This window comes from Marmota monax, unplaced genomic scaffold, assembly GCF_021218885.2.
Source record: "Marmota monax isolate L192 unplaced genomic scaffold, Marmota_monax_Labrador192_F-V1.1 WCK01_AAM20220418_F8-fsc00042, whole genome shotgun sequence".
Classification (NCBI taxonomy): domain Eukaryota; kingdom Metazoa; phylum Chordata; class Mammalia; order Rodentia; family Sciuridae; genus Marmota; species Marmota monax.
In genome coordinates, this window is record NW_026693008.1 from 12,819,793 (window position 1) to 12,843,551 (window position 23,759).

The window sequence follows — 23,759 nt, forward strand, 5'->3', positions numbered from 1 at the left end:
TTCAATAATAAACCCAAGAGGAGGAATACATGGTCCATCACATTGGGTGTTTTTTCTCTAATTTTCTACCCCCCAAATTCCAGTGTATTATTCTATAACTGTCGTCCAGAACCCACAAAAATAATGCAATGGTCATTATTACCCAAAGTACATGTATGAAGACACAAATTGGTGTGAATATACTTTGTATACAACCAGAGATATGAAAAATTGTGCTGTATATGTGTAATAAGAATTGTAATGCATTCTGCTGTAATATAAATAAAAAATAAATAAATAAAAAAATGTGCCCCAAAACAGTAAGACAGAATGAAGTTACCTATTAATACTTGGGAATATTAATATCTCTGTCTTTTTTTTTTTTTTTTTGGTCCTGGCTGAGTACACAGTATCCATTCTTGTTCAGGTGCCTCCCATCCCTCTCAAATATCCTAGTAAGATGTATGGTGGTTCTTTTTGCTGCTGCTAGAATAGAAAGATGAAATCCCTCAGCTTTACCTTTACCAAATTCTCACATAGGAAACGCCTCCACAAACAGACGCCATATTTTAAAATTCCATCTTAAGTAACTAGGAGATTTAGGCCAATTCACTGCATTTCTGACTTAGATTCATTCCTATTCCTTCTCAGAGATGATTTTTATTTTTAAAACTTAAAACCCTAAGACTATTTCAAGACTCAAATATTCGTCTTCTTTCTTCAGTTTTTCTTCCCCATGAATCTAAAGACTATGCGTGCACCCTGCAGAAAGTTGGGAAAGTCAAAACAAAACAAAACAAAAGGTCATTTATAACCTCATTTACTGAGAGGAAACCATTATTAATATTTTGTACATTTTCTTTCAGTCCTTTCAAATGATTCTTTTCATGGTTGGAATCATTACTACATATACAATTTTGCTTCCTGCTTTTAAAATATAACAATAAACATTTTCCATGAATTAACTCTCTTCCTCAACATCCCTTATGGCTCATAATATTCATTCCCATGGAAAAATCCCAATTTATACCAACTGTCTCACATTATTGGACATTTAGACTTTTTCCATTTTTCCCCTATCATTACTGCTGCTATTCTAAATATTTTTTCTGTGTACATCTTAATCCACCTTTCTGGTGGTTTCCAGAAAAGGTCACTTCCTTGAAGTGGATTTATTGGATCACAAATAGCAGAGCTGCTTTTCAGAAAGATGACCAAGTAACACTACCACTAATCACCAGTGATGGACCATCCTCCAGCAACCTCATTAGCATTTCAAATGATCACCTTTGTAAATGCTAATTAATTTTGTAGGTGAAAACCAAACCAAAACAAAACAAAGCAAAATACTTTAAAATATTACCTCAAGATGAAAATAATCTTTCTCAGTCCATCAAAACAAGATGTTAACTTTTCCCACATCAAAACCCGCAAACATGAGAGGAATGTAGTCATTTGTTGGATGTTTTCATTGGGCAAAGAAGGTGCGGTGGCTTAGGAAGCCAAGAACAATCAGTTCAGTACCAGCCCGCAACAGTGCAGAGAGAGGCAAGCAAAATAAATCAGAACCAAACCAACTGCCAGACTTCACAAGATGGGTGCAACTTGAATTACCATAATTCAACACCCATCTAAGTAAATACACAGAAGGTTCAAGAATATATCCAGGCTACATTTAAAATTCATTCAATCGCTTTTTACATAAGAAGTTTTCTTTCCTCCACATTAGTACATTTCCCCCACAATCCTCAGGTACTTCTTTCTTACTTAATGTTACATACACGCAAAGAGAAAATGGCTCAGGCCCAGTTTCCTGTAATCCAGAGTGTGAACTTATCACCATAGAATGGGAAAATATTAGAAAAAAAAAAGGAAAAGTTTTGCTAGTACGTTAGAAATGTGGTAGGATATCTTCCCTACATCTCCCTCCCAGGTAACTGACTCCTCTTCCCCAGTGTGCCCACTGCTCCTAGTAAGTATGAGAGAAGAGGGAGGAGGATTTACTAAGCAGAGACCCAGTGCTTACTTAATACTTGATGTAAATTATTTAATTTAAGCCTCATAAGAACCCTATAAGCTAGACATTTTAGATAAGGAGTCTGAATCTCAGTAAGGTTGATTATTTGCCCAAGCTGATGGATAGCAGATCCACTTGACCCTGAGTCTCAGGTCACAAATGACTGGATCCAGAGGTAGAAAGCCTTCTAAGAACTGGCCAGAAGCCTTCCCACCACCCACCACCGGTGAAGCCCAGTGCAAGAAAAGTGAGCTAGCACAATCATAGTTTTCTTAGGGACTTTGGAATGGGACAACTGAGACTATCCTATGGGTTGTGTGAGAGAGAGCTCCTGAAAGTTCAGAGCGAGTTGGTTCAGAGCCTAACAGTGCCACACACAGGAAGACACTGGGAGTAGAACCACAGGTCCTGAGAAAATGAAGGTGGACAGAGAAAGAGAATAAAATCAGCCCACAGAGAGAAATTCTGGGTTCCTGCAACTGTACATTTTCTTATTATCCCATTTTACCCCACCATCTCAGATGTGGAACACCTATAAAAACTTAAATATTGCATACAGTATATATTTATATAATTATAAAATAATAAGAATATAATTATAATGTTCAAATTAAGTAATACAACAATACATAAGCTCTAGATTATTCTCAATCTATTTAATGCACCTGTGTCAATTTTGTTCAAATATTCACATATTTGAGGGCTTAATGGATTAAACAGCAATCTTCTTGGGGTTGAGGATGTGGCTCAAGTGGTAGCGCGCTCGCCTGGCATGCGTGAGGCACTGGGTTCGATCCTCAGCACCACATAAAAATAAAATAAAGATATTGTGTCCACCTAAAAAAAAAAAAAACTAAAAAATAAATATTTAAAAAAACCCAGCAATCTTCTTGAGGTAACAGAGCAAGTGCCTGCTCTTTGCCAAGAGATCTGTCTAAATGCCCACCAAGGAACCTGCAGGGGAGCTCCTCCCCACTCAGAGACTGGCCTATCATCAGATCTACCCAGCAGGTGAGGAATGAGCCTATAAGAACAAATAACCCCACACTGTGTGCCTCCAAATGGGATGCAAGTAACAGCCAGCCCTTAGGGAGTTTTCAGGCCCCAAAGTGTTTTACCAGAAACAAACCAAGCTTTTAGACCAAAATTAACAGTTCATAAAAAAATATAATGGACAGAGAAATAAAATCAAATGACATCACAGGGAAGTGCCAGAAAAATTCAAATATGAGACACATTCTATGGTAACTGGTGATCTTTTCAAAAACTTTAAATGACTGTCTGGTTTTTGTTGGTTTTGTTTTTCAAAAGAGGTGAGAGGGGCCTATTAGAGAATTTAAAAAGCTATAAAGATAATAATGAAATGAAATTATGGTCCTTTAATGGTAACAATAAATATTGACAAGGATGTGGGGGAAAACATCCAAAACAAAACAATCCAGGCAGACATAATGCAGGATCCTTGAATGGTTTGAGGAACGATCAGCCATAAGAGACACCTGGAATAACATGAATATGAACTGAAAACTAGGAAATCACTGGTGACTTTCTTAGGTTTAATAATAACATGGCAATGTCATCCTTATTCTTAGGACAACATACTGAAGTACCTACTATGGTATCAGCAATTGTATTACTTTGAAACGGCTTAGCCATACAAACAGCTAGAGACAAATACGTAAAGCAAATAAACAGCTAGAGAACAAATGTTAGCAGTTGTTGATTCCGGGTGATAGGTGTTCACTGCACTTATCTTTCAACTTATCCATGTTGGACATTTTTTTTATTTGTTATTTTTAGATATACATGAGAGTAGAGTGTATCTTGACATGTTATACATACATGGAGCATAACTTATTCTTATTAGGACTCCATTCTTGTGGTTATACATGATGTTGAATTACACTGGTCGTGTATTCATATATGAACAGAGGAAAGTTATGTCTGATTCATTCTATTTCCGTCCCTTCCCACCATTCCCTTTTGTCTAATCCAACAAACTTCTATTCTTCCTTCCTCCCAACTTACTGTGTGTTAGCATGCACATTATCAGAGAGAATATTCAGCCTTTGGTTTTTTGGAATTGGCTTATCTCACTTAGCATGATAATCTCCAGTTCCATCCATTTATCAGCAAAAATCATAAAGTCATTTTTTTATGGCTGAGAAGCATTCCATTGTGTGTGTACATCACATTTTCTTTATCCATTCATCTCTTAAGGGGCTAGAACACATACTGGATATACAGGTTCTGTCTAGTCCCTGATGAAGGCACTGCTTGCCTTTAGGGGACACACCGCAAGGGGCATCTAGGTTGGTTCCATAGCTTAGCTATTGTAAGTTGAGCTGCTATCAACATTGATGTGGCTGTGTCACTGTAGCATGCTGATTTTAAGCCCATTGGGTATATGCCCAGGAATGGGATAACTGGGTAAAATGGTGGTTCCATTCCAATTTGTCTGAGGAATATCCACACTGCAACCAGAGTGGCTACATCAATTTGCAGTCCCACAGGCAATGTATGAGTGTACCTTTTCCCCCATATCGTTGCCAATATTTATTGTTACTTGAACTCTTGAATTGCCATTCTGACTGGAGTAAGATGGAATATCAATGTAATTTTAATTTGCATTGCTCTAATTGTTAAAGATGTTGAACATTTTTTCATGTATTTGTTGACCATTCGTATCTCTTCTTTTGTGAAGAGTCTGTTCAGTTTCTATGTCCATTTATGGATTGGGTTATTTGGTTTTTGGTGTTAAATTTTCTGAGTTCTTTATATATCCTGCAGATTAATGTTCTATCTGAGGTGCAGGTGGCAAAGATTTTCTCCCATTTGTAGGCTCCTACTCCACGATCTTGATTGTTTCTTTTGATGTGAAGAAGCTTTCTAGTTTGATACCATCCCTTTTATTGATTCTTGATTTTACTTCTTGCGCTTTAGGAGTCTTGTTAAGGAAGTCAATTCCTAGGCTGACATGTTGAAGTGTTGGGCCTACTTTTTCTTCTACTAGGTGCAAGGTCTCTGGTCTAATGCCTATGTCCTTGATCCACTTTGAGCTGAGTTTTGTGCAGAGAGGGATTCAATTTCATTCTGCTACATATGGATTTCCAGTTTTCCTAGCACCATTGCTGAAGAGGCTCTTTCCTCCAATGTATTTTTCATAATATAAAGTTGAAAAAATAGCACATATGGCAAAAATAATAATCATGGAAACTGCTTAGGAAAACATTAGGTGAAGTCTGACATCTCTTCTCTACAAACCACACTCAGCAATTCCTCCTCCACTGCTAGAACACATACTGGATATACAGGTTCTGTCTAGTCCCAGATGAAGGCATTGGCTTGCTTTTAGGGGACACACTGCAGAAAAATCCCATGTCAAGGTCAAGAATCACCATCACCCTGAGAGGACCAACAGAGGAAATAGCAGATTCACACATCCCATGTTGTTACAGATTACATATGGAATGCCCCCAAAGCCTCATGCACTGCGGCTTGGTCAGAGTCAGTGGGAGATGGTGGAAACTGTAGGAGGTGGAGCCTTCTTGGGGGAAGTAGGTCACTGGGGGCATGTCCTTAAAGGCATTATCTATCTATTTGTGTGTGTGTGTGTGTGTGTGTGTGTGTTTGTGTCAGGGATTGAATCCAAGGGTGTTTAACCACTGAACCATATCCCCAACCCTTTTTAAAATATTTTATTAGAGACAGGGCCTTGCTAAATTGCTGAAACAGGCTTTGAAGTCACGATCCTCCTGCCTCAGCCTCCTGAGTTGCTGGGATTACAGGCATGCACACCATGCCCAGTGTAAAGGCTATACCTTGTCCCTGGCCCCTTGTGCTTCTTACTCTGTCTCTCTCTTTGCTTCCCTGCTGTAACAAGGTGAGCAGCTTTGCTCTCCCACACCTTTCCACCATGATGTTCTGCCTCATCAAACCATGGACTAAAACCTTTGAATCCATGAGCCAAAATAAATTTCCTCCACTAAGTTGATTTTCTCGCCATTTTATCACACTGAGAAAACTGACTAATACACACACACCCTGCACTATACGTTTTCTCCCTATACTATTTTTAAAAAAAGTTAGTTGAACCCTGCATAAATTGAAGGTATATCTGACACAATGCCACTGTACTTCCCTTAAGTCAGAGATACGTTTAAACAGATCCTCATCTGTCCATACAAAACCAATCAGTTTCATTCCTTTTTTTTTTTTTTTTTTTCTTAAAAGGTACACTCATACATTGCTGGTGCTGTTAGGTCAAAACAGTCCTGAGGATACAAAGACACAGTGCACACTAGCAGTACCCTGCTGCACAGAATGTTCCTTCCACCCTGAAAGTACATTAACCAGAGGTCAGGTCCTGGCAGGACACCTTGTTGATGCAGCATCTAATCCAGGTGGTTTTCATTAACCAGCTCCATATGGAAGTTGGCAGTAAGAGTCATGCACAAAAAGACTGGTTCAAGAGTCATGTTCATTATTGAGATCTCTAAGGTTGGATGGCAAAAGAAGAGTGTCTGGGTGGAGAATGACAAATGTGGAAGGCCCAAAGTCAGGCAAGAGAAGAATTTTCATCATATACCACAGCCCACTGAAAAATGGGCCCTCCTGCAGCTATCAAGAATACAAATAATAGGAGCTGGGGTGGAAGCTCAGTGGTAGAGTGTTTGCCTAGCATGTGTGAGGCACTGGGTTTAATCCTCAGCACCACATAAAAACAGATAAATAAAATAAAGATTAAATTCTTAAAAAAAAGGTGGGAAGGGAAAAGAGAATACTGGGGAATTATATTGGCTAAAATATATCATTATATCGTGTGCATGTACTAATATATAACAACAAATCTATGATGTACAACTAGAATGCACTGATAAAAATATGGGGGGGGGGAAGAAAACAAATGGGCCTTCTGCAATTAAAGTATAATGAGCATTTGCCTTTAGAATATATTCATTTCAATTACTAAAGAAGGCTGAGTTTGTAAGATATTCATTTTCAGTAACAGAAACTGTTTTAAGTGACGTTAAGTATAATTAAGTGGTTAGTAAGTTAAACATGTGTGCAAAACATAGATGAAAGGAGCAAAAGATACCTAATATTCATGAGGCACCTGGTTACTAAATGTTACACACTAAACACTGCTAAGTGTTATATACTAAATATGCATGAGACTTAGGAAGTACTAAGTATACAGATGCATGAAATATACATGAGCACTTAGTATTCATGAGACCTACACATTAGAGACACCCATTCTGACTGCCTGTGTAAAACAGAAATTAAGCATCTGTTTATTCATCTAACTGGCAAAAAGCAGTTACTGGTCAGGTGTATTAATCTCTGAGTCTCTTTGATACAAATTTGGGTCATTAGTCCAAGGTATATTCTGTCTGTGAGATTCTTGCTCAGACTTCAACTTTAACTCTGGTTCTTTTTTTTTTTTTTAGAATTTTTTAATATTTATTTTTTAGTTTTCGGTGGACACAACATCTTTGTTTGTATGTGGTGCTGAGGATCGAATCCGGGCCGCACGCATGCCAGGCAAGCGCGCTACCGCTTGAGCCACATTCCCAACCCTAACTCTGGTTCTTATAACCACATCATCAATAGGAAGGGCTGACAGGGGAGAGGGACACAAAGACATGGTGAAGCCCAGGATTCAGATGGTGTGTTCCTTCTACCCTGCCCACCATCCTCTCTGAAGGGTGTTAACTTATCCTATCTTTCTTCCTTGTTTTTCACTGTGTGTTTCAACTGTTTTAATGAACAATGTGATTTGGACATTTAAATGAGGGTGGCAATTGAGAGTCATAATGCGCTACACCCAGTGTGATTCATCAAATGGGCCCCTGTTGACCGAATAGGAAGAAATTGATGATGAGAGAAAGTTGATGGTGAAGGTCAGTGATGGGACCTTTACCAACCCCCATCCCAAGATTCTGGCACAGAAGCAGAAAACAGAGGAATTAAACCTAAATGGAAGAAAGACAGAAACTGAGGGGGAAGTTCTAGCTTCAGAAAAGGAAGCTTCTTCAAAGGTGTTTTTCCCCAGTTCTCAAAGTTGCCATCCCCTCCCATGCCTTCAAATTGCATAGAGGTCTTTCGGAGGCATCAAGATCATTGCCATGACATTGTTTGTATGTTAAAGTCTAAACTTGATTAAAATGAAAAGTTTCAAACCATAAAACAATATTAGACTGATTCTTGGGCCACCTGCTACTTAAAAGCCCTGATTAAACTACCATATTTCCCTATATTCTAGAATGGTCATAAACCATTTTAGAACTCAATTTTCCAGGATCTGCTATTATTTTGATTCATCCAGAGGATTATTATGTTTTATGTGTATTCTTGTTGAACAGGATATTCTTAGTCCCAAGTCAAATTGTCAAGGTTAAAAAAAAAAAAGGAATCAATAACTAAATGTTGCAGGAGAGGGGAGAGGAGGAAGAGGTACTGGGGACTGAATTAGAATGAGACATGTTCCATACTTTTATAATTATGTCAAAATGGATTCCACTATCATGTATAACTAAAAAGAACCAATTTAAAAAAAAAAAAAACTAGGGCTGGTGTTTTGGCTCAGTGGTAGAGCACTTATCTTGCATGCATGCACTGGGTTCGATCCTCAGCACCACATAAATAGATGAAATAAAGGTATTGTGTTCATCTACAACTAAAAAAAGTAAAAAATAAAATAAATAAAATAAATGGACTGTTTCCATTCCAAAGAAGAAAAGTTAGGCCTCGGGAATCAGATTATTCTGTACTATAGGAGGAGTGAGGGGAAAGACTTTATAGACAGGAATTGTTTGCATCCACCTAAAGAATTTTCCCTTCTAAAACTGCCCCTTCCCTTCCTCTGTTACTTTGGTTACCATAGGAGTCACAGTGGTGGTGCAATATTACCCTGCTCCCTGGTCACTGCTGATTGGTCCAGGACCCAAGTTGGACCAATCAGAATCCCTCCCCAATAATGCTGGCTTTGAGAGGCAGGCTGTCATATCTTTGCAGATGGCTGCATTTCCACTGTGTGGGGAAATGGAAGGAGTCAAGTGCGGAGCAAATGTGGCAATAGCAAAGAATAGTTTGGAATCTCATGGGATTCCAGCATCTAGTCTCGGGGTCTTAAGCTCCACTGCATTCTATGAAATACTTCCCATACCTCTGTATGTTTAAAAACTCCTTGCCTAAGCTAATCTGTATTTCTGTCACTTGCAATTAAGATTTCCTAATAAGTCCCAGAGATAAAGTTAAAGCATCTTTTGCTCTGCATACTCTGTAACAAAAAGAGAGTAAGTGAAGTGAAAACCACATAAAATGAAGTCATCTATAAATTCTGCCTCAAATGTGCAGAATCTGCACAACTGGCACACTAGCCCATTGCAACCCCCACAGATCTCAAATATGGCCAGAAAAAGAAATTGCTTTGAATCTAAAAATGAGCTTCACTGTGCTGGCATAATTTTGGTGTTAGCAACCTAAAGACATAACATGGGCTTTTCCTTTCAGAGGTCAGCATCTGCACCGGGCTGGCTGCTCTACTGTCTGAAGGGAAATTTAGTAGAGCTAAAGAGAGATCCAAGAGTCAGTGTTTCCTTTTTAAGTAGGTGCTTCACATCAAAAAAGGCATCTAGCAAATACATATCTTTTAGAAAAGTGGTTTTAGGTATAGAGGAACCCTCATTATAAGGAGTTAAGTGTGTTTTCTGCACACTTAACTACATGAAAAACATCATATCCAGGACACACACACACATCATTACTAAGACTCATGTTTGAGAAGATCACATTATTGTCCATTCTCATTTTGCAAATATAGGACCTGATGCTCTGAAATATATCTAGTCCGAAGTCCACAATCTGGCTTTTTGACCCCAACGCATGTGCCTTTTAACTACTTAAGCTTTTGTTATAACTGCCAAGGACTATCCACCAAACTCAAGGGTATGAACTAATCAGATGGGACTATAAAATGCCTAACCCACAGTGTGCATGTAATTTGTTCTAGACTGACTATCAGGGAGGTGGGAGGTTGGTGAGACAGTACAAGTAAATGTCCTGTGGCACAGAATGTGCAGGTCTTTTCTGTACTCCCAGATCAGATCAGTCCCTGGTGCCTGGCACAACACATATTCAGTGACACTCCCTGATATATTCTAAGACCCTAAGCTTTAAAAAATAAGTCTCTTCTTATGAAAATTTTTGATTATGGAAGATCTCTTTTAATTATCATAAGTTTATTGCTTTGCTAATTATAAATGCAATTCATGCTCTCTCTAGAAAATTCAGGCATTTCAAAAGTATGTAACATAAGAGTTCCTGAAGATCTTACCCACTTCAGACTATCTGTCAAGGGTAAGAATCCCCCAGACTATTTTATATGTACATAGTAATGTATTATTTCCCTGCGAAAAGAATCATTTTAGTTTGTTACTTTAGATTTTATTATTTTAGATCTTCGTTTTCTTTCTATATTGGGGGGTGGGTACTAGAAACTGAACCCAATTCTACCACTGAGAATTCTACCACTGAGCCACACCCACAGCTCATTTTATTTTTTTATTTTCTCTCTCAGTTGCTGAGGCTGGCCTTAAACTTGTGATCCTCCTGCCTCAGCCTCCTGAATAGCTGGGGTTATGAGTTTGTGCCACTGTGCCCAACTTCGTTTCCTTTTCTTCTATGCACATATGTTTTGCATTATTTGTACTTGTTACAGTGACCCTGTTGTTGAAAGCAAAAGCTGGACCCACTACTTAATTGCTATGGGACCTTGGGGATGATTCTGGTCTTGGTTATTCCATTTGGAAAGTGGGGATAATCACAACACTATCTACTAAACAGGGCTGCTGGGGGATGTGATGACTTGGAATTGTAGCAAGAGTTAAATGACGTAAATTATTATTGATAGTATTCTTATTACTTTTGTCATTTTAAAATATTTTTAATTTCTTAATTAGAATGAACACTCAACTTCGCTTACTTATTTTCTCTTTGGCACCACTTATTCCAGTCTGTTAACTCTTCCTATTGAGTTTTAAAATTTGTATTAAGGTTTTGCAAGGGTCCTTTATACATTAGGGAGCTTAGGATAAGAAGAAAATTGTAAATATTTTCCCCACTTGCAAATAATTTCATATGGAAGAGAAGTTACAAAAAAGGTGCTGCTCAAGAACACGGAATTTGGAACCAGTTGGTCTGGTTCAAATCCACGCTCTACCACTTACTTGCTGTGTGGCCCTGGGCAAGATGCTCCCTTCTCTAAACCTCTGTGGGGTTGGCAGAGTTCTAAAATGGTCCCCAAGGTCCCTGTCTCTTGGTGCATACACCTTGTATAATCCCATCCCATTGAGTGCAGGCAGCACCTGAGGAAGTTGTGGGGCATCACCCCCATGATCAGATTACTGAACACGGACTTCAAGACCATGGACTTCAAAAGGGAGAGCATCTGTGTAACCTGATCTAATCTGCTGAGCCCTTGAAAGGAATCTGATGTAAAGGAGATGCTCCATTGCTGGCTTTGAAGATGGAATGGTCCACACAGCAAAGACCTGAAACTGACCTCTAGGAGTGGACAGCAGCCCCAGCTGATAGCCAGCAAGGGAACGGTGACCTCCCAGAAACCGCAAGAAACTGAATCCTTCCAACAGTCTACGTGAGCTTGGGAGAGGACTCTGAGCCTTAGAGAGAACCTAGTCCAGACTGACACCTTGATTTTTGTCTCATGAGACCGTGAGCAGAGATCCCAGCCACATCATGTCCTAACTTCTGGTCTACACAATTGTGAGCTAATGAATGGGTACTGTATATGCTGCTAAATTTGTGCTAATTTGTTACTCAGCAATAGAAAATTAACATACTCTATTTCCTCATCCATAAAATGAGAATGAAACAAACTTCATGTATCTTGTGATGGAAATAAATTCAGCCAGCTCTCATTATCCGTGGGTTCTGCATCCACAGATTCAACCAACTGTGGATCAAAAATAATTGGAAAAAAAAAATGCATCTGTCCTGAATATGTACAGACTTTTTGTCATTATTCCCTAAATAACACTGTATAACAACTATTTACATAGCAATTACGTTGTTTTAGGTGTTGTAAATAATGAGCAGAAGATGTAAAGTACTCAGGAGGATGTGCATAATGTACTATGCCATTTTATATAAGGAAGCTGAGTGTCCAAGAACTTTGATGTCCATAGGGCTCCTAGAACCAAACTCTCCAACCCCAACACCACAAATATTAAGGGATAACTGTGCTCTCTTCCATGCAGGGCTGCCACAGTCTGGCCTGGAGAATGTTCAATAAACAGAAGTAAATGTACAAATTCAGCATTCTGCAGCATGGAGGGGGTCACAATAAACACTGACCTGGCCTGGTGAATTTTGAGCAGCGGAGACTCTGTCACTCTAACAAGTTGTGAATTTAGAGCACCTCAGTCTAGCCTTCAAGAAATTCAGATATGCTGAAGGTTTTCCAGCTTCTTTCCCAACAAGGGGCATGGGACGAATCAGAACTTCATGGAGAAAGAATCTACTGCCAGAAGACAAGTTCTCCTGAACTCTCACTCTGAGTGGCCCTCAGGAGTGGTTGTAATTTCCCCCTCTTTGTCAAGGAATGAGACTCCTTTTCAATAACAGCATCAAGTTTTCCTTTGAACAACTGCTTCTTCCCCACTTCAAGTGGTTCTAGAGGAACTGCCAATTGAAAACCCTGACCATCTGGCTCCCTACCATGGAGGAGGCATATTACAAAGACCTTTCTAATCATATTACCCCATCCTCTGATCACAGTGACTGGTCAAAGCATAGCTACATGATCCAAGCCAGGGAAATCAGAGTCTTTTACTGGGATTTTGAATGTAGACCCTGGTAGCAAAAATTTTTCACTTTTTTCCTGGAAACATGGTTCTTCATGACCATCCTGTCATTCCAAAAAACAAAAACAAAACAACAACAACAACAACAAAAAAGTTCACATGTAGTAGGAAAAATATGAGACAAACCCAGAGAGAAACAAAGCTGAGAAAGGAAATGCATCCCTGGATACAGCTGTACCTGAAAGCTGCACACCTTGGTTCACCTCAGTTTACAAGGGCAATCAATTCCCGTCTTTACTTGAGCTAGTTTTAACCGAGTTTTTATAACTCATAATCAAAGGATCTGACTAATATACTGGACCTTGTTTTCCTCATTTAGATAAGGAAAATTAAAAGGCCAGGGCTACAATGGTATGCCCTTCTAAGTCCAAGTCCAGAAATTTCTTCCCAAATAGCACAGGCAAAACTAAAGACCAGCCACTAGAGAATAAGAAAGTCACTGAAAGTTCAGCCCCAGTACTAAAACAATACTTTGCACACAGTAGGTCCCTGCTAAGCATTTCCTAGTTCACTTACAGGGCAATGGCTGGAGCTTTATCCTTGAGAATTTCAAGTCCTAGTGTGAGTTCCCTCCTTGAGTCAGTCTCTCTCTCTCTCTCTCTCTCTCTCTCTCTCTCTCTCTCTCAACAGGAGGAGCTGTATAAAACATTTTCACAAGGAAGGATGGAAATTCTGAGCTCAGCACTTCCCCATCCAGATGGGGACCAGATGTGCAGAATGTACCTGATAGAAGAGCATCTAGGAGCAAGACACCCCACCCCCAGGATCCCAACTCCAGGATCTTCTCATTCTTCCCCTTTCTGTTCTGGTTTTACTCCGGTTTAAATGTTCCTACCAAGATTACCCCAACCTAAACCATGCTCTCAACTTCTCTCCATGAACGAATCTACCTACAGCACCCACAGGTCTGGTCATAGATAGGCACAGCACCACCCCTTGCCTGGGGAGGTCCTAGAAGATCAGAAACACCTAGGACCTCTGCCTCCTTAGCTCAGCATGAGAAGGAAGGGCTGAGTATAGTCAGCAGCAATGGCAACCTGGGAAAGGGCTAAACTACTTGGGAAGTAGAAGGACCACCCCTTGCCTGGGGAGGTCCTAGAAGATCAGAAACACCTAGGACCTCTGCCTCCTTAGCTCAGCATGAGAAGGAAGGGCTGAGTATAGTCAGCAGCAATGGCAACCTGGGAAAGGGCTAAACTACTTGGGAAGTAGAAGGAACATGTCATCCAAGCATCACTGGTCCTTCCTGTGCCTCTGCACAGCCAACCCCTCCAGCAACAAAAGGAAAATCCCCAATGCAACTCCTAATGCTTCAAGGACCAATGCTCTATAGAGAGCATTTCCAGGAAAGGGTTTGGGGGCAGGTGGAGTGTAACAATACAATCCACTCTGCAAGACCTTCTTTAACATTATTCTGAAATCTCTCTTTTCCCCAAATGTCTCATCTAGAACAACATGATTCCTGCTCCTCATGGCTTTCCACTTCATTGCTCACCACTGTGTCCTGGGCCCCACCCCCCAGATCCACAAATGCCCAGGACCTGAGTCAACAAACACAGAACGCTTTCTCTTCATAAGCTAAAGAGGAACAGGATTGCAAATGCTTATAATATAATGTGTTTCTCTGCCAGGTACATAAACATGGAAAAGCTGCTAGTACAGAAATTCTAAAAGCTTCCTTTCTAAGTCAAGAATAAAACAAAGTGTTCACAGAAAGTGTACCCTGCCCTAGAACAGCATGCACAGCTCTGTCTAACAGACCTGAGCGTCAAATTTCATTACAGAAAACGCATCGGCTAGAGAATGCCTCAAACATCCTCATCCTGGCAGCCTGGGTCCTTCGTCAATTTCAATTACCATAATGACGATGATGAAGAGTGTCCTGGCTGGGAGTGAGGGTGTTTCCACTTGGCTGAGTTCCCTTCCACTCCCACCATGTCACTGAGGATTCTACTCCAAGGTGGAGAGAGACTGATTTAGCCATAGAGGAATCTGGCAGTCAATCAGGCTCCAAGCCTCTCCCTCTGGTGTATCTTGATGCCAGTTTGTCTAGCTTTACAAAAAGCCCCAGGTCCAGAAGAAATCAAAGCAAGAACATGAGACCAAGCAAACCACACAGCTGACCCAGCTACCTAATGCACTATATTCAGACAAGTTAATATAAAGCTATGGAACACTCTTATGAGCGGGCTAAGAATTTAAGTAAGGGCTGATAGGAACTTGAAGTTGATACTGCATTAGATTTGGATACCTACTTGGTTGCAGTTAGCTCAGGGCAGGTTTTGTCCCCCACCCTGCAGTGCATTACTAATTTAAAACATCACTGTTATCTTAGATTTGGCAAAGACAAGGCAAACAGAGTGTCACTCAAGACACGTATGTTCCTAATTGGTTCCTTCGAGCAGCAAATTCTATAAACAAGAATCATGCTGAAAATGTATAAAACTTTTTAAAATATTATTTTTAGTTGTAATTGGACACAATATCTTTATTTTATTTATTTTTATGTGGTGCTGAGGATGGAACCCAGGGCCTAACACGTGCTAGGCAAGCGCTCTACCACTGAGCCACAGCCTCAGCCCCTATAAAACTTTTTTTAAGAAGAAACAGTAGAAGTCGTCCAAGGACACAGGTAGGGTAATCAATTATCCCAGAGAGCCTGGGACCAAGGGGTTTCCCCAGGTGCAAGTCTTAAAACCAGGACAGTCCCTAAGTAAACCTGGGTGGCTTGTTGCCCTATATATATATTCACTGCCCTCAGCAAATGACCACTCTTCAATTAGGAGAGCAACACTGAAGGGAGGGTGGATCAGGAGACTACCAGAAACAAAGTCTTCAAAAAGACTAATCTGCTCATAGGAGATACAATTTCTCTATTGTCCAAAATTGACTACACATATCAACTTCCAAAGTGTGTACAGACTGTTGGGTCAGCAAAAGGTTTCATGGGCCATGATTTTGGGCATTCCTGCAAATTCTATCAACTCTCCTTGTGAAGTCTCCCTGCACATCAACACATCAAAGGCTCTGAGAAGCCATGAAGTGATGAATATATTTAATTTTGTGCATTCAGAATGTCCCAAATTTATTTGACCACACAAGCCATTTTTTCACTTAGTGGTTATGATCATTCAACCGAACACACTTTGAGAAATGGAGAACTTATCCATTAAACCATAAACAACTTAGGAAGCACAAGACTTGCATTCAGTAAGCCTCACACATCTATTTCAGAAGTCAACAAATTTCTCTTTGTACTCAATGAAAAGTACACTGTAGTCTGAGTTAAAATAGTGCTGTGATGTACATTTATTTTTAATAAGACACCTGGAGAAAACAAGTGAGATCTATGTAACATTTTACAGGGTGAACAGTCAGAATAGTTAATTGAAAGACAGAAGGCTTAAAACCCAATCTGAAGGCAACATGTGGGGTTTGTGTCAGATGGATGTGAGAGACAGATTCATTCATTCATCCATCTACCCATCCATCCATCGAACTAATTAATTAAGTATGGCTATTTCAGGAATTGTGCCAAGCCCAGGGATATAGTAGTAACAAAAGAGAGGGGTAAGGTATCTGTGTACCTCCTGCCTGGGGGTTTCAATCTTGAATTTCAGTAAGTCCTAACTAAACATAATGATAAGAAAGTGCAGGATACATGCAGTGGGGAGGGGACTCAAGCTCAGATTCAGAAGGGTGGCAGTGATAACTTCCCAGAAAAGGTGATGTCAGAGCTTAGTCACTGTGGATGAAGTGGATGAGGGGGAGTACAGGGGTGCAGTGCAGGCCAGGAACACCACACACAAGGGTCTAGAGGTGACATAGCTCAAAGCCTTCCCTACAGAGCAAAGGTCCCTCCCACCCCAGGTCAGTGTTAGAACTGATTCTAGTGCACAGCAGGACCTCCTGGCACTGTGACTGATCACATTATCATCCCTGTTATATCAAGGGTAATATAACAGACTACTGTTCTGTGATTAGGAGACTTTAATGATTCCCTTTCAGTCTGTTTAAAGCCTTCAGACTTCTGGAAAACAAAGTTCCCCATGAAAGTACAAATCTGTATATTAGTAGAACGCACATTTCTCACTTCTCTTTTCCTTCATTGTACATGGGCTCCTTCCAGGTTCCGAGGGAAGCAACCAATGCCCACCCCAGCAACCATAACCCTTCTCAGCTTCTTCACAAGACACTTCCTACATCCATGAAGTTCGGGGTGGGCTAATGTCAGCAAATGCTTTTTGGGCCACTTCAACTACAACAGCTGATGCAAACATAACCTCCATGGGGAGTAAAACAGATGCTTTTTTGGTGGAAATTTATAAGTCAATCAAACCTCACAGCGACCTCTCTGGAGGCTGGAGTACATATCTAGAACAGGACCTTTAATAGCAGGAGCTGCCCAGGGCAGACACTTACCCCTCTGAAGTTCCAGGCTTTGGGAGAGGGAAACATGGGAAAGTTGTTCTGCCGCTGCCACTTAGGCCTAGGAGAGGAGAAAAGACAAAGCGTTCATTATTCATGGAGGAAATGCTTGGAAGAGATCACTGGTTTCAAATGCAGGTTTATCACAAAGGAAAATACCTGAAGAAAAGGACAAGGTGAACTTGGTGACTGGAGTTTTCTCTAGTTTTGGGCTGGAGGTTTTATCTTCAGCAGCCCAATTCACTACATATTCCTTCCCAACTCCCCAGGAGGAAAACCCCACAGTTCCACAAAGTAATCCATCTTTTGCCCAAAAAATAAAATCTAAAGTGCCCTCGGGATGCAACTAAAAAGTCAGATTAAACTCGCCATCTTTATTTGTCACAAAGAAACCAAACAGAGGCAATCTGGTGATATCTAAGGCTTCAGCCTGGAAGCTCCCCAGTTGCATCACACTTTGGGGAGCCCCAACATCTCCACGGAGGTCAGACGTGATTTCCAAGTTTTTAAAGAGATGACCAACAGGACATATGGCTGCTGCATAACAAGTCAACATGAGTATTCTTGTCCATTAACTTCTCTCCAAGAATCAAGCTTCCTGGGAGTGGTACAGGCAGCTTCAGGGTATGTCAGGGTGAGAGGCCCTAATTTCTGTCTTGCAAATGAGATCAAATTTTGTAGCTGCTAACCAGACCTACAGGAATATCTTTTCCAATATTTTGAAAACATGATGCCTGCCAATATAGATATATGCACATTTCATGCTGGCTGAAAACATACCTGGAAAAGATCCACCTTGGACTTTTCCTGAGATTTTACTCACAGCTGTACCCAAAAGGTATTAGTTATATGGCAGTCACCTTAACCTTGGGCTCTCTTCTATAATCAACAATAACACGAGCCTAAAGTACACAGTGACCAGAGCCCAGGCTTTTCAGTATGTCAGAGCAGAGTAAAAGATTGGTTGGCTCTGTCATGCAAAAGAGAGAAATAAAGTACAAGATAATTATAATAGTAGCATCAACTAACAGGTATTGAGTACTTACAAAAGCATATGTTAAGATTTTATATAGTTAATCTCACTGATTTTCACCCTGTGAACTAGGGTTCATTATTATACCTACCTAATAGTTAAGAAAATTGAGGGTCTGAGGATGTGGTTCAGTAGTAGAGCACTTGCCTAGCACAGGTGAGGCCCTAGACTCTACCCCTCGCACTTCCCCATCTCCAAAATAAAAACTGAGGACCAGGGATGGGAGTCTGATCTCAACTGCCTGTTCTCAAGTCCCTTGATTTTTGATTAGCCATATGACCCTGAACATGAGAGTAATTTCTTGAGCTTTAGTTATCCTATGTGCAAAACAGGGGAGATAATAACCACGAGGTAGACTCAATAGGTAAGAATTCTAACTCAGTAGATGACAGCACTGTGCTCCCTCCCTCTTTTCCAAACCCAGCTCCCAGAACAGTGTTCAAGTAGGGACATGGGAGTAGCATTGGAGAGCTGGGCCAGCTGGCCAGAGTCTGTGGGAACCCCCATCAGACATGCATTTTAATGAAGCCCTTCCTGCCTCGCCCTCCCCTGCAGCCTCCCATAACAACAGAAACCCAAGTCAGTAATATCTGGAGATAAACAGAGGACATGTGGGTAGTAGATTTAATATCCTTCTCTATTAAGTAGCATATGGGTGTAAGTTCTTCTGAAAAGAAATTTCTATCTTCAAGAAAAAATTTTATATGTCAATAATACTTCTCCCAATTACAACTGGGTTTTGCCTTCCTAATTATTTAATGGGCTTCACTGCTTCCAAAACAACAATACATACCAGAACATTTGTAAAAATGTGCCCTGGTTTTATAGGTTGCAAGCTAATGCTAATTATTTCAACAATTAATAGTAATTCAGGTAGAGCTGTATCAGGAACTGAGCACTTTACCTACATACACCAAGCCTCATGATAACTTTACAATAGGTTATAACACATTATATGATGTGTGAATGGAATAACAATGGTGTTATATAATACTTTATATATAAAATATTGTCATGAGATCATATACTTTCAAATAGATTATAAATTTATAATTTTACATAATGTAATTTTATAATATATAATATGATATAATGCAATGTTATGATTATAGCACTTTACAGATGAGTTAAAACAGGCTGAGAAAGGTTAAAGCACATAATAGAGGTCAGACAGCTGGCAGGTGCCAATTGGGAATTCAAACACCAATGCTGATGCACCTGACTCTAGATCCTGAGGCTGCAGTAGACAGGGTGTTAGGAAGAACGAAGCCTGGGCGTCTGTGAGGGAAGGCACCAGTTTAACAGGGTTCCTCATTACCAGGTGTCACAGCCAAAGAAAAAGCATCAAGCCAATCTGTCAACTTGAGTTGAGCCAATCTGCCAATCCCGCACAACTTGAGACCCCTCCCCCCACCACCTCAGCTGGGGAAACTGCCAGGAGACTCGCTGATACACAGGCTGTCCCTAATTTTTAGCTCCCACACACCTCTCACTTCCCACCCCCAGCCAGACTTCCAGATATTCACATTATCAAAGAATCTAATGGGCCCATCAGCCCTGGGTGTATTTCTTTCTTTCTCTTCTTTATTTTTATTTATTTATTTATTTTGGTACGAAGGATTAAACCCAACTTAACCACTGAGCCACATCCCCAGCATTTTATATTTTCAGACAGGGTCTCACTAAGTTGCTAAGACTGACTTTGAACTTGTGATCCTCCTGCCTCAGCCTGCTGAGCAGCTAGAATTACAGGCTTGTGTCCACCATGCTGTTGTTTCAGAAGCAACTTCTTCGTATGGGCAACAGAAGTCCAAGCGATATGACACGTAGTTCTGCAGGTTTCCCATACACAAACATATGCAGTTGGGCTCTGAAGCTTAGAGGAGGGATCCAAGTCTGAGTGCAGCCCTCTAGCACCTAGTGTGAACCAGGCCTTAGTCGGGCACACGCTCATCATCATGAAGCACAGCCCTCTGTCCAGGCAGCATTTCCATCATGCTTTAGATGTCATGAGGACCAGGCTGACTGGCATTGCCATTCCCACAGGATGATGGGAAAGCCAGGGGGTGTGGGGAGTAGCACAAGAAACCACTGAGACAGGAGGGGAGCTGCCATCCATATGGGAAAGGTCACCCCCTGTGACAGGTTTGAAAGAACACTTCTCTCTGCCCTGAGAGAACTTAAGGTAGAAATAGGGAAATGCCCACAGTAAGAGTGAAAAATCATGAGTCAAGCTGTATGTAGGTGCTGAGAGCCACGAGTCGGGATGGCGCCAAAAGGAGTGGTTAAGAGGTGATGCCAGCGAGCCATTAAGATGATAATTAAGTTAAGCTGTAATTGCTGTGACTGGATGATCCTGGATTGAAACAGGCTGTGTATTCAATTGTATATAGACCCCTGCTTGCTGCCTCGGGCGCCCGCTACTTTGGAGTTCCGTTGAGTTCTCGCAGGGTTCCGAGAGTGAGTGCGGGCGCAGCCCGGTGGAGTGGGAGTGTGCCTGAAGTGCTGGTGGAGTTCGGGCAATAAAGTTTCCTGTTTGAACATACAAGTGCTTTGTGGCGGTTCGGTTATTTGTGCCCAGCCAGACTGCGGCATGTAGGGAATGATCTCTACTTCAAATGTGTGTGTCTGGAACCAAACAGAATAAGGTCAGTAGCAGCAGGCCTGAGGGTCAGCCAGCACAGGATGTACCCACCATGTGAAAGCAAATGTGACCCTTGCTCATCGCCTTAAGCAGGGAATTATCCAACACTTCCAGAGCAGCCCCTAAGAGAGTGAGTGACCAGAGGTGCACATTGAGACTGCTTCTTCCGCCCAAGCCTAAAAATGGCTCCCTCCCTTTCTTATTGGGGAACTACAAGCAGGTTACCTATTCTTTTCCCCTTTTGAGGGAAAGTGGGGATAATCAACCCTTTTTACAAAATGGAAGTGCTTAAGTCATGCACTATATTAAATGTGTACTAGAGAGTCTGGCACTTAATAGGTACTTAAATTAGCTATTCTTATTATTAAGAGAGGGTTCTTAGCTGGGTGTTGTGGCTATGACTATAACCCCAGTGACTCAGGAGGCTGGGGCAGGAGGATCCCAAGTGTGAGGCCAGCCTCAGCAATTTAGCAAGACCACGTCTCCAAATAAAAAATAAAAAGGGCTGGGGATATGGCTCAGGGGTTAAGTTCCCCTGGGTTCAATCCCCAGTACCAAAAAAGTATGTGTGTGTGTGTGTGTGGGGGGGTCTCCTTCCTTAACCAAGTAAGGGTGAGTCATTATCATTGTTAAGATTCATGTTGGAGGATCTATGAAATCTGCATCAAATCCTTACACACCAGATAAAATATAAGTCAAATAAAACAAAGGCTTCCCCATGCTATGAATATTTGTTTAGGTAACAGCATGGCCACACATGTGAACAGGATGGAGTCATTGGAAAGACTTCCCCTTCCCTTCTAATTTCCTGCCTCTTCTTTTCTCTCCCCAAAGACCACCTCCTTAGCCAAGATGATGTACACATTGTAAATATTTAAATGTCTGAATTTCCAGCCCAGAGCACCTTGCTAACAAAACCTTCCTTTTCTCTTTCTTTCTTTCTCTTGGTTTTACCCCTTTTCCATCCATGAGGGCAACTGTAGCATCACTGGGAAAATCAAACAGCTATACCTGAGAAGATAGATTTGTACTGAGAACAGCACTGTCTGTGGCAGCTGTTTTGATTCTGTTTGGGCCGCTTAAGAAGGCGACAGCTTCTTTCTGGTAAAGGTTTTTTAGTTTCTGTTTTCAGTACATAAATGAAAACAGACAGGCAGGAGTTCAGCTTGGGAAGACCCAAGGCTTGGTGGAGGAGCACGGTGTGAGGAAGTAGTTGGAACAGAAAGCTCCTTGCTTTGGGTTTCCTTTCTCTTAAAAAAAAAAAAAAAAAAAAAAAAAAAACACAAGGGTACCACCAAGAGCGGCTCCTCCACTTTATTCTACACAGATCATGCAGCAGCCCCAATTTTTTATTTTCTGATAAACTTGGACAAAAAAGAATCACAGGAGGGCTGGGGATGTGGCTTAAGCAGTAAGGCGCTCACCTGGCATGCGTGGGCCACTGGGTTCAATCCTCAGCACCACATAAAATAAAAATGTTGTGTCCACCGAAAACTAAAAAATAAATATTAAAAAAATTCTCTCTTTCCAAAAAAAAAAAAAAATCCCAGGACCTCAAAACTGGTCAGCAGGGCCTGGCACAGTGGTACATGCCTCTAATCCCAGCAGTTCCAGAGTCTGAGGGAAGAGGATTGAAAGTTCAAAGCCAGCCTCAGCAATTTAAGGAGGCCCTAAGCAACTCAGAGAGACCCTGCCTCAAAATTAAAAAATAAAAAGGGCTGGGGATGTGGTTCAGTGGTTAAGCATTCCTGAGAGTGCTTAACAACCCCTAGGGGCAGGGGATGGGGAGGTGGAAGGACAAAGAAGAGGAGGAGGAAGATGGGGAGGGGGAGGAGGAGGAGGAGGAGGAGAGGAGGAGGAAGAGATATCAACTGGCACCATGGCTTGGTTACCAGTTGGGTCCTCTCTGCAGCAGTCCCACTGAGGACAGACCTGGGGGAAGGAGTGTGTATTCATGGGGACGCACCCATTAGATTTAATCATCAATAATTTTTTAAAAATCATCAATATTTACTGAGCACATACACTATGTCAGGTGTGGGGCCATATATTAGAGATATAGCATTGAACAAGGGATAGAAGGCTCTTGCTTTCATTTTCTTACTGAGACAATCAGACCAACACCTCCTTAAAAAAAAAAAATCACAACATAGTAAGTTTGTTTTTTAAGTGGTGATATGCCAAAGGAGCACAACCAGAGTTTGAGTAGCCAGAAAGACCACCCCCACTCCTGCCCCGAAGAGGAAATGAGGCCTCCTGATGCCTGCCAGAGAGGGACTCAGTCAGGCGATGAGAAATGGAAAAAGCAGGCCAGGCCAAAGGAAAAGCAGGTTGGAAGGTGGAGGTGGACAAAGCAACCAGATCCATGAACTGCCCAAGGCAGAAAAGAGGTGAGGAGGATACTAATAAACACTGTCATGGGCACAGCCGTGGATCTACAGATGTGACATCTCCATAGCCTGTCTCAGCGGCACTTCCAAGATTCTGAACTAACACAAGGAAGTTGCAGTGTCCACTTGGATTTCTCTTCACCTTGTTCCAGATTTTTTTTTTTAAGAGCTGTACCATTTAATAGAAATATCGGGGCTGAGGCTGTAGTCCAGTAATAAAGCACTTGCCTCGTATGCGTGAGGCACTGAGTTTGATCCTTAGCACCATATAAAAATAAAGATACTGTGTGTTCATCTACAATTAAAAAATATACATAAAATATTTTTTAAAAATAGAATATCATGTGTACTTTAAATTTTTCTATTAGTCATATTTTAT

At 41.1% G+C, this 23,759-nt stretch overlaps 1 protein-coding gene across 3 annotated transcripts in view; it reads right to left on the reverse strand.

Annotated features, from left to right (window-relative positions):
• The window catches only part of Arhgef3 (Rho guanine nucleotide exchange factor 3), a 321,024-nt gene that overhangs the window by 200,049 nt on the left and 97,216 nt on the right, over window positions 1-23,759 (reverse strand). For all 3 annotated transcript variants that reach the window (XM_058582175.1, XM_046452866.2, XM_046452868.2), the window contains one exon: window positions 17,308-17,374. In XM_058582175.1, the coding sequence (XP_058438158.1) occupies window positions 17,308-17,374 (67 nt within the window). The remainder of the gene's footprint in view (window positions 1-17,307; window positions 17,375-23,759) is intronic.